Source organism: Sciurus carolinensis, chromosome 7 (genome assembly GCF_902686445.1).
Source record: "Sciurus carolinensis chromosome 7, mSciCar1.2, whole genome shotgun sequence".
NCBI classification, from domain to species: domain Eukaryota; kingdom Metazoa; phylum Chordata; class Mammalia; order Rodentia; family Sciuridae; genus Sciurus; species Sciurus carolinensis.
Window position 1 is genome coordinate 122,910,464 of NC_062219.1, and position 11,249 is coordinate 122,921,712.

General features: G+C 47.9%; 2 protein-coding genes across 2 annotated transcripts; both read right to left on the bottom strand.

Moving 5' to 3' along the window:
• Positions 1-1,655: 1,655 nt before the first annotated feature.
• Tnf (tumor necrosis factor) lies at positions 1,656-4,367 on the bottom strand. Its single transcript, XM_047558711.1, has 4 exons — positions 4,038-4,367; positions 3,356-3,404; positions 3,126-3,173; positions 1,656-2,842 (listed from the first exon to the last, which is right to left on the bottom strand). The coding sequence occupies exons 1-4, from the start codon at positions 4,221-4,223 to the stop codon at positions 2,427-2,429; spliced, it is 699 nt and encodes a 232-aa protein (XP_047414667.1). The 5' UTR covers positions 4,224-4,367; the 3' UTR covers positions 1,656-2,426.
• A 1,530-nt stretch (positions 4,368-5,897) lies between these two features.
• On the bottom strand, positions 5,898-8,122 carry Lta (lymphotoxin alpha). Its single transcript, XM_047559448.1, has 4 exons — positions 7,830-8,122; positions 7,319-7,426; positions 7,128-7,233; positions 5,898-6,884 (listed from the first exon to the last, which is right to left on the bottom strand). The coding sequence occupies exons 2-4, from the start codon at positions 7,415-7,417 to the stop codon at positions 6,472-6,474; spliced, it is 618 nt and encodes a 205-aa protein (XP_047415404.1). The 5' UTR covers positions 7,418-7,426; positions 7,830-8,122; the 3' UTR covers positions 5,898-6,471.
• Between the last annotated feature and the right edge of the window lie 3,127 nt (positions 8,123-11,249).

An 11,249-nucleotide genomic window follows, 5' to 3' on the forward strand; every position in this document is an offset into this window, starting at 1 on the left:
AAATCCCCAGTTGACGTCTGATCACCCTGTCCTGTCTCAGCAAGTATTCTGTCAGAGCTGCTTAACTAGAATCCCCATTTGTGATTTTTATTTTCTCTTAGTCATTTTCTGTCCACTGACCCTCACCCTGCTCCTTGGCTATCAGTTCCCTCTTGCCCTTGCTGTATTTGGAGTTTAACCCAATCTCTGTCCCCCACTGCAAGATTTCATTGCAGGGTATCACCATGATCCTGAATAATCATCTTCCTCTCCTCCTCCTCCTCCTCTTTTGGTACTGGGGATTGAACCCAGGGGTGCTTTACCATTGAGCTACACCCCCAACCTTATTTATTTATTTATTTTTGAGACTGGTTCTCACTAAGTAGATTAGGTTCTCACTAAGTTACTGAGTCTTGTCTTTATCTTGGCAATTCTCCTGCCTCGTTTTCCCAAGTTTCTGGAATTACAGTTATGCCCCACCACACCCAGCTCCAAATAGTCTTTCCTACTATACTTTATCAAGTACCATTGAGTTGTGTGTGTGTATGTGTGTGTGTGTGTGTGTGTAACCCAGGCCTTTCATATGTCATTGAGTAGTTTTTTTTTAACAGGGGTGCTTTTCTTTCCAATTCACTCACTTCACATCCCTCCCCTCATCATTCACCAAAAAAATCAGTGAGATCAAAGCTAGCAAGTAAGTCCTTCACCCACACCTTATTCATTTATTTTTTTATTTTTGGGTACTGGGAATTGAAGTCAGGGGCATTTTACCACTGAGCCACATCCCCAGCCCTATTTTGTATTTTATTTAGAGACAGGGTCTCACTGAGTTGCTTAGTGTCTCACTTTTGCTGAGGCAGGCTTTGAATTCACAATCCTCCTGTTTCAGCCTCCTGAGCTACTGAGATTACAGGCGTGCACCACTGGGTCCAGCCTGTTTTTATGTTTTGGTACTGGAGATTGAACCCAGGGCTTTGCACCTGCTAAGCATGCACTCTATCACTGAGCTGTACCCCTGGCCCCTGTTCCTTGATTTTTAATTTTATTTTGTCTTTCCAATTTTACCCACTGAGAGGATGAGTGGGATAGAGCAGCCGGTGACTAGATAAAGGAAGTAAGGTAACATTCGTTGTCTACCATGCCAAGTACTGAGCAGGGCTCTGATGGAAATTGGGCCTTTATATATTTATTTATTTATTTTTCACATGCTCTACAGGCAGTGGCAGATAAGGTTGACTGGTTCAGGTTGCATGGTTAGCACAGGGTTGGGGGGAGGGTGGATGGGATGCAGTGATTTGGAACCCAGACACCTGAATCTTTGGAAGTCCCTTGGCTGTGATTCAGGTACCTGAGAATGTGGCTCCTCCCTAGCTCTCTCAGGTCACAACAGCCGGAAAGAGCGGCAGGATTTTCCCAGCAAGGACTTGGAATTCCCAGAGTGGGAAATTCCCATGCCCTGCGGGACAGGTAATTAAGTTCAGGCTCCTGTTTCCTGGAGGAGGGAGGCTATTCAACTGGGCTTTGTGTGTCTTCTGAGTCCCAGGAATCTAAGGACTAGGGTCTGTCTGTGTGCAGTCATCTTAAGCCCTTCAGAGAGAAGACTTCAGAGATTGGACTCCCACCCCCAGGAAGAGACAGATGCAGAATTGATTCCAAGAAACAGATCATGTTTCTTTTCTAAGCAATCTTTATTTCTATTTCTCGCCACTGAACAGTAGGGCGATTACAGACACAGCTCCCCTAGGAAGCAGAGGTTCAGCGATGTAGCAACAGTTGGTCACCAAATCAGTATTAGTATCTGGATTATATAAATATTTTGTTTAGAACATAAGCAAAAGGAGGCACAGAGGCCAGGAGGTCAGGTGGGAATAGCCTATAGTTCAGCTTCGTTTTCACAGAAAACATGTCTGACCCAAGGCAGTTCCTACATTGGGCCCCCAGGACACTCTAACCTTCTAAATAAATACATTCATCTGCAAATAAATAAATAATAAATAAGTAATAAATAATCACAAGTGCAACCATAAATAGAAAGGGCTGGCCCTGTGGGAAGGGCTGGGCTCCACGTCTTAGGAAAGAGTCTGGAAACATCTGAAGAGAGGAAGGCCTGAGGTCCACTCATGTGAAGTGTTCAAGATGAGGTCTTCTTAAGGGGTGCTCTTAACCAAAGTCTCCCTCATCCCCACATTCCAGATGTCCCAGGTTGAATTCAGGGATCAAAACCTGAGGGCCCCAGTGATTTCTGGTAGCCTCAGTTTGAATTCTCGATGGTAGCTAGTGAGTGCCCCATCATCCAGACCACACATCCCTGCATCCAAGTTTTCTGAGTGGCGTTGAAAGTTCTAAGCTTGGGCTGAGTCCCTAATTCCTTTTCTCAACCAGAAAAGGGTAAGGGGATCAGAGGGATTGTGGTCGGTGAACGGGAGGGGGATAGGCATCCATCTCCCTCACAGGGCAATGACCCCAAAGTAGACCTGTCCGGACTCAGCAAAGTCGAGATAGCTGGGCAGGTTGACCTCAGCACTGAGTCGATCACCCTTCTGCAGCTCGAAGACCCCTCCCAGATAGATGGGCTCATACCAGGGCTTGAACTCAGCCCCCTCCAGGCTTTCCTTTGGGCAGGGGCTCTTGATGGCAGAGAGTAGGTTGACCTTGTCCTGGTAAGATACAGCAAAGCGGCTGACAGTGTGAGTGAGGAGCACGTAGGAGGAGCAGCCTTGGCCCTTGAAGAGGACCTGGGAGTAGATGAGGTATAGCCCGTCTGCAGGTACCACCAGCTGGTTGTCTATCAGCTCCATGCCATTGGCCAGGAGAGCATTGGCACGTCGGCTCAGCCACTGCAGCTGCTCCTCGGTTTGGTTTGCTAGAGGGAGGGAGAGGTGGGTCAGTGAGACTCTGTGCATTCACATCACATCCTGGCCCTCACGTTTTGCTCACCCCAACTTCCGGTTCCTGTCACCTCTCTTTCCACATCTCATCTGGCCTTGAGGTTTTGAGTATCCACCTTAAGGGTTTTCTATTCCTCCACCCTCCCTTCGAGTCCTTCACACACTGTCTCCAAGGTTTTCTACTTTCAGCCCATCAGTCCTGTCCTTCCATGTCTTATATGCACCTTCATCCCCCAGACACATGCTCAGAGTTCTTACCTACAACATGGGCTACAGGCTTGTCATTCATGTTTTGAGAAGATGATCCTGGGTAAGAAAGAGAAAAGAAAAAGTTGAGCTCCTTAAACTTCTCTGAAAATCTCTGCCTACTTTGACCTCTATTCCTTCTCCCCAAAACCCAAAACTCTAAACTTCCCCCACTGTTTCCATCCCAGGACTAACAGTCCCCACTCCACCAGAATTAAGGGAGAAGCCTGGGAGATACTTACTGAGTGTGAGCATCTGGGCCTGGGCACTGAGAGAGGGGTTATTCTGGGACTGTGGGAGAAGGAAAAGATTAAGTATCTGAGGAACAGAGGAGAATCAGCTGGCTGCTTATTTAGCTTGTACTCTCTGCACCAAATATCTGGTTTCCTCTCTCCATTCATCCATTTATCTGTCCATTCATCCATCCATCCATCTCACAACTCTTTAAGTGCCTTCTGTGGGCCAACTTTTCACCTCTCCTTATCTTACTTTCCCTCAACTTTCTCCTTATTTCTCTTTCCCTCAATTATTTCCTTATCTTTCATCTCTCCCATATCTCTTCCTGTCTCACCACCTTTAATCATATCACTTTCTTTTTCCCCATCTCTTTGCTCACACCCCACATCTCTCTCTGGAGCTCTTTATGTATGTATATCTGCCTGCTCATTCATTCATTCATTCATTCATTCATTCATTCATTCATTCACTGAACAAGTGTTTAAGGAGCACATTTCAGGTGTCATTCAGTCTCTTTCTCTCTCTCTTCCCTCATCTCTTTCCACATCTTTCTGCTTCCCCATCTTCCTTCACGTTTTTTTTTCCCTAGCCCTCCCTATCAGCACTCTTTTCTCACCACCTGCCTCTCTTGCTCTGTTTCTCCCCTTTTTCTGTCTGGGTGGAAGTGAAGTTTGGGGAGGCACTCACCTCTTCCCTCTGGGGGCCGATCACTCCAAAGTGCAGCAGGCAGAAGAGCGTGGTGGCTGCTGCCACAAGCAGGAAGGAGAAGAGACTGAGGCACAGGCAACGGGTGGAGCCCTGGGGGCCCCATGGCTTCTTGGGGAGCGCCTCCTCAGCCAGCTCCACGTCCCGGATCATGCTTTCAGTGCTCATCCTGTCCTTTCCAGAGGAAAATGTGGAGCCCTGAATGTGGAGCAGTGTGTGTGAGGGAGAGAACCTGCCTGTCTGGATGCCTGTCTGGGATTATTTCCAGAGGGGTTTGCTTCTGTCCCTCCTGGCTGGTCCCCTAGTGTCCTCGCTGAGGGAGCTTTTGTTGGCTGGGTGTGCAAACAGCTGCCTTTATAGCCCGTGGGGCAAGAGGAGGGCGGGGAAAGACTCTCATTCAACCAGCGGAAAACTTCCTTGGTGGAGAAACCCATGAGCTCATCTGGAGGAAGTGGTAGTGGGCCCTATACCTTCTGTCTCGGTTTCTTCTCCATCATGGGGGCGGGGGTTTGGAAAGTTGGGGACACCCAGGCTTCAAGGATACTCCTCATCCTCCCCACCCGGATACTGTGGTGAGCTTCTTGGGCCAGTTACCAATGTGTGTGTGTGTGTGTGTGTGTGTGTGTGTGTGTGTGAAAGAGAGAGAGAGAAACACCCTGGAAGCTGGACCCAGTTCCTCCTGACTCTTAATGCCTGTTAACTCTATTTCTTTGGGGGGCCAGGTCAGTGGTCTTTTCCCCTCTCATTTATTTCTTTTCTTCTTCTTATTTTGGGGGGCGGTACTGGGGATTAAACAGGGGTGCTTAACCATTGAACTACATCCCCACCCCTTTTTATATTTTATTTAGAGACAGGGTCTTGCTGAGATGCTGAACTGGCTTTGAACTCCTGTTCTTCTTCCTCAGCCTCTGGAGCTGCTGGGATTACAGGCGTGTGCCACCGCACCAGGTTCCCTTCTGATTTCTAGACGGACTCCCGAAGGGTAGAACTGAGCTGGGGCTTCAGATAGTTAAGTTCTTAAGGAGGAGAAAACAAGGTGGGAAGGACCTGGGGGCCAGGACAGCTTGAGACTGGGGGCACATGTGTGGCTTCTGGAAGGGGTGAGTAGGGGTAGCCTGGGACAAACCTGGGACAGCCCCAGAGGGAGTGAACTCTGCCTTGGGAATTCACAAACCCCACGAGGCAGGCCTTCTCCTTTCATTCTGATCTGAGATTCAAACTACCGGTTTCAGTCTTGGCTTTCAAGGGATTCTGAAGCCCCTGATTTTTTCACAAAGACCTCAGAGCTCTGATGTTGGCCATGTTTCTTAAATGTCCACTATATTTTATACCCCTTAGTTCTGAGGCTCTCCCACTGCCTAGGGCCCATGAATGGTCATGTCTTCCAGAGGGTCCCCTTATTCTACCTCCCTAGATCTGGACATTGCCCCACCCTTTGGTGTGGTCACTTCTCCCCAGAGGCCATCAGCGACCCCTATTCCTTGGAAGCTGTACACGTGGCCATAGCTCCCAGAAGCCCATGGACTACCACCCCTAAAGACCTTGCCCCCGCCTCACCATTTTTCTTTCCACAGCTTCTCCCTCAGTTCTCCTGCAGCAATCAGGCTGCCTGACCCATGTGAACCAGCAACAAATCCCTGGAGCTCCCGGGCTTCCTTACCTCCTTGTCCTGCTCATAGCCCCTGACCCCTCTGAGACCTCTGTCTCTTCTTTCATTCCCTAGAGAGACCTGAGAAATTCTCCCCACTCCAAACAGACAGACATAAGCAGACAGCATTTCAGACAAAAAAAAAAAAAGTTTATTTGACTTTATTGAGGGAGCAGATGGCTCCTTTATGAGTGTCTAGTCAAGCAGTGGCTGACTTTTAGAGCCTTTTCTTCCTTCTAGAGCCCCCTGGTCCCTCAGTCCTACTTTTCTCTCTCATTGGTGAGCTCTGAGTCCATGCCTTCTCACTCTCCATCTTTGGGGCCTGACCAACTCTCTCTTCTAATGCCTTCCTATTGTTCCCCTATCTCTATCCTCCATAAATAAATAACTTAATTTCCCCCTTCATAAATAGTCCCCCTTCCCTGCCTCCAGCCATCCATCCAGGCTCCCCCATGTGTCTGTTCCTCTTCATGTCCAGGTCGAGGCCCCACGTAGACCAGTAGGGCAGAAGAACAGCTCTGTGCTGGGAATTTCTAGGCAGGCTTGAAATCTTCAGTAAATATCAAGGGTGGTTCTGGGAGCTGCGGTCCTCTGGAGTACCTGAAATGTCTTCTTTGAGAGCTCCAGGTGACTTGAGTGGGGAAGACATGAGATGATGGATGGAATGGGAAAAGGAGAGGTGGCAGTGACCCTCGAAATGGTCAGAATGAAGGCAAAATGGAGAGAACTTGAAACCAATTTTTTTTTCTTTCTGGATTTTTCCAAATTCTACAGAGCAAAAGCTCCAAAGAAGACACTACTGGGACTGAAGAGTAGGTGGGAGATGCCATCTGTGTGGGTAGATAACTGGTCTCCCCGCGTGAGCAGGAACACAGCCCCCTGGTACACTGAGCGCACCCAAGGTCCCTGTGGCCCTGGGCACACAGACTTCTGGGCGCTGAGGAGAGGCACATGGAAAGGGTACTGGGAGGAGAAGAGCTGGACTTCATGGGCCAGGTAGAGAGGGGTGGAGATGGCCTTGGAGGAGCAGCCTTCCCCGGAGAAGACCACCTGGGAGTAGACGAAGTAGAGGCCACTGCTGGGGACCAGGAGGGAATTGTTGCTCAACGAGAAGCCATGGCGGAGGAAGGCACGGTCTGTGTTGGCTCTCCAGCGTAGAGAGTTCTGCATGCTAGGGTCTCCTAGGAAGAACCATAGGGGGTGGGGGTGGGAGGGTCAAGGATCTACATCAGAGGTCTCCAACTCTAAGAATGCAGGCACTAAACAATTGCATTTCTAGGGGATGATTGGGGGAGAAGGAGGAGTGGGCTCTGTCTTTAATTATAGGGGAAGCTTGGGGGAGAGGTGGGGTGGATACTTGGATCCCTGGATGGGGGTAGGAGGAGAGCAGGGCTCCATGTCTGGGAGGTTGGGTGGAACTTTACCAACAAGGTGAGCAGCAGGTTTGAGGGTGCCATGGGCGAAATGCTTCTGGGGGTGCTGCTGAGCAGCCTGGGAAGCTGAGGGCCGGAGGCCAACACCAGGGAGTCCCTAGGGGAGAACAGAGTTGAGAGGACTCTAGAGATCCAAGCTGGGCAGGGCCACCCCTGCAGCCCCCATTCTCCTACTACCTCACCTGTGCCCTAGGCAGCAGTGCAAGCAGCAGCCCCAGAAGCAGGAAGAGGAGGTGGGTGCCATGCACCCTTGGGAGGTAGAGACGTCCAGGTGGTGTCATGGGGAGAACCTGCAGGGAGAGAGACAGTGAGTGGGGCGGGGCACACAGAGGAAGACAGATCTCCTGCCTGCCCGCCTTGCAGAGACAACCCTGAGAGAGAGGGTGACTGACAGAAGGGGACCAGACACAGACAGGGAAATCCCAAGGTAAGCAGAGAGAGACAAAAAGACAAAGAGAGACAGGAAAGGAACAAAGGGACATTGCTGCAGAAACAGAGAATGAGTGACAGAGTCAGAGAGAAAGAGAATGACAGATAGGGAGATAGAAACCCGGAACAAACCAAAACAAAACCCACCCCAACCAAGGCCCAGGCCCAGGCAGGCTAGGGATCCAGCTGGGAGGTGCAGGAGTAGCCAGGGCCCAGGATCCAGGTAGAGGGGCTGCTCAAGGAGATGGGGCAGGAGAGTCTCACCTGCTGTGCGGGGCCCCTGGTCCCGGACGCTTGGGTCCCTTTATAGAGGAAGCGGCAGTGGCAGCGTGGCAGCTAGCGGGCGGGTTCTAGGTCGGGGCTGGGGCCTGGGGAAGCCCCCAGGGCTTAGAAGATGCTGCTGTTTCAGTCGAAGGCAGGAAAGGCTGAGGCCTATAAGAGAACCGCAGGCTGGGGGCTCAGGCAACTGAGTTCTGGGAAAGGGAGTGAAGTCAGGGGAACTGTGGGCCAAGACAGCCCAGGAGCAAGGTCAGGCCTAGGAGTTCCAGAGAAAGGCAATTCGGGGAGGAGAAGGGGGAGCCACTAGGGTGTACGCTGGGGGCCTGGTTCCCTGAAGAGCTATCATTTATGACACCTCTGCATCTTCTGCAGATTACAGGCTTCTCTCTGCCCGTTTCCTTCTCTTGTCCCCACTGCCTCCGCTGTCCTTGTCCCAAATGACTCAAGTCACACTTGTGTACTTTCCAGGTCTTTTGGCAGGTGTCACATCCAAAAGTTCTGTTATATAACCCCTTGCCTGGAACATCCTGATGTGTGCTGTTGTCCTGGCGAAAATATTAATGGAGCCCCCTTATACTGTCAAAACTGTCCTGATTTGGAAGATGAGTTTCTTTTCTTTCTTTCCTTCCTTCCTTTTACTTTCTTTTCTTTTCTTTTTTTTTGGTGCTGGGGATCGAACCCAGGGCCTTGTGCTTGCAAGGCAAGCACTCTACCGACTGAGCTATCTCCCCAGCCCCTTTTCTTTTCTTTTCTTTCTCTTCTTTTCTTTTTTGTCCTTATACCCAGATATGATGCTAGGCACTCACATATAATGAGGTCTCATTCCATTCCTGAAAGATGTCAACCGTCTTATGGCCACACAGATTAGATTTACATAATCCCAAATAAACACACACATTTGGCTCAATTTGGCAGACAACTTGCAAAGTTCTCTATAGGGGGAGTTTCAAAATTCACGTAGACTAAGCTTAAGGGTAATGACCTAGGGTCAGGTGGGAATGGATAAGAGATTTGTCTTGAACTTGCATTTGAGGTATCAATACATTATTTTAAGGAGCTGACAGTGTAGCTGAGTGGTGGTAGCATGCTTGCCTAGCATGTATGAGGCCCTAGGTTTGATTCCCAGGCACTACAAAAAAAAAAAAAAAAATCATTCAGGATTGTTTTTCCTTTGTTTATTTATTTTTGGGTGCTAAGGATTAAACCCAATCATGTTAAGCACTATGCTCAACCACTGAGCCACACCACCAGCGACTTTTCTTTTCCTGACGTATAACTTAGTGTACAATGACATGCGCCCCTCTGAGGTATGCAGGTAATGAACGATTCCATCAGTATATGGTCATGGAGTCACTACCCTGTTCCACATATTTTCAGGTCCTCAGCAGGTTCCCTCATGGCTACTCCCAGTGCATACCCTCAAAAGACAATCAATCACTCTCTGACCTCTATCACCATAGACTATTCTTTCTGCTTTTGAATTGCATATAAATGAAATCACATAGAACTTATTCATTTGTGTTTCACTTCTTTCACTCAACATTTTGTTTGTGAAATTCATTCATTCGGTAGAATATATCAGCAGTTTTTTGTTGTGATATAATATTCTACTATATAAATACACTCAAATACATTCTGTGTGTGTGTGTGTGTGTGTGTGTGTGTGTGTGTGTGTGGTGCTGGGTATAGAACCCAGGGCCTCACACATGCTAGGCAAGTCCCTACCATTCTACCATTGAACTATAGCCCAGCCTTTCAGTTTCTTTTTTCTTTTCTTTCTTTCTTTCTTTTTTTTTTTTTTTTTTTTTATACTTTTTTGGTACCAGGGATTGAACCCAGGAGCGCTCAACCAGTGAGCCACATCCCCACCCGTTTTTTATTTTTTATTTTGAGACAGGGTCTTCCTGAGTTGCTTAGGGCCTCACTAAGTTGCTGAGAATGGCTTTGAACTTGTGATCCTCCTGCCTCAGCCTCCCAAGTGGCTGGGATCACAGGCATGTGTCACCACACCCTGGCCAGTTTATTTCTTTTCTTCCTTGCCTCCCTGGAACATAAGCTCCAGGAGCACCAGTACCTTGTCTCACTTGTTTGTCACTATATGCCTAGTGCCTAGATCAATAGTTAGCACGTAGTAGGCACTCAATAAATACCTATTAAGTGAAAAGATGAATGAATAATGAAGTAAGCTGAACAAAGTTCATCTTTAGGTTTGTGGCTCAGATGAAACTTATTTTAGAGTCAGATTTAAGTTTGAGGTTAGGTACGGGGATAAGTAAGTTTCAAGAGTAACCCTAGAAATGGGGTTGGATTGCTTTAGAGGATAAATTTTTTAAAAGAATATATATATATATATTCTTTTTTTTTTTTGGTTGTGGATCAACCTTTATTTTTATTTATTTATTTATTTATTTATTTATTTGTTTATTTTTTTGGTGCTGGGGATCGAACCCAGGGCTTTGTGTTTGCAAGGCAAGCACTCTACCGACTGAGCTATCTCCCCAGCCCTCAACCTTTATTTTTATTTATTTATTTTTATGTGGTGCTGAGAATCGAACCCAGTGCCTCACACATGCTAAGCAAGCGCTCTACCATTGAGTCACCACCCCAGCCCCTAGAGGAAAAATTTTATTTGGAGGTTTATTGATTGGGATGTGTTTGGATTTGAGGTTAGGGTTATCTTTGGGGTTGAGTTTGAGTTGAGATTTGGGTTGAGGTTGAAATTTGAATTAAACCCAAACTAGATTTTGAGGCTAAGTTTAAGTGTGAGGTTAATGTTATTTCAACCTCATTTGGAGGCCCAGAGATTTCACTGGTTACTCCACAGAGACCACTATAAAGGCTGTATTTCCCTGAGTTTGGGCACAAGACTCCAGTCATCACCCCTCCCACCCAGGGAAAGCCCCAAACCAACTGTTGTCTTCCCCAAGAAAGAAACTGAATTTCATACAACCTCTGAAACTGAGATTGAAACCAAGATTGGCCTGTCTCAAGGAGCATCCTTCAGCACATTGCAAACTCCCGTGACACTGAGCCTCAGCCCAGTTCTTGCCCTTCCTTCCTCTCTGTCTCGTGTCTTCTCATACTCCTTGCCTTCCCCTTGTCCCTTGATGTCCCAGTCTTCCTCTCTGACCTGAATTTCTATCTCTTTCTTACTGTTAATTGCAACCCTGTTTTATACTTCAATATGGCTTCACTGGAGTCTCTGGTCCATTAGCTCATACTGTTAGAGAGACATAAAGAAACAATAGGAAGGAAAAAAAGACCTCCATGGAAAGAGGAACAAGAGAAAAGGAAAGGAACAAGGGCTAAGAGGGAAACCAGCACTGACACAAGGGATAATAAGATTAAAAGAACAAACTAGGCATGGTGATGCATGCCTGTAATCACAGCAACCCCGGAGGCTGA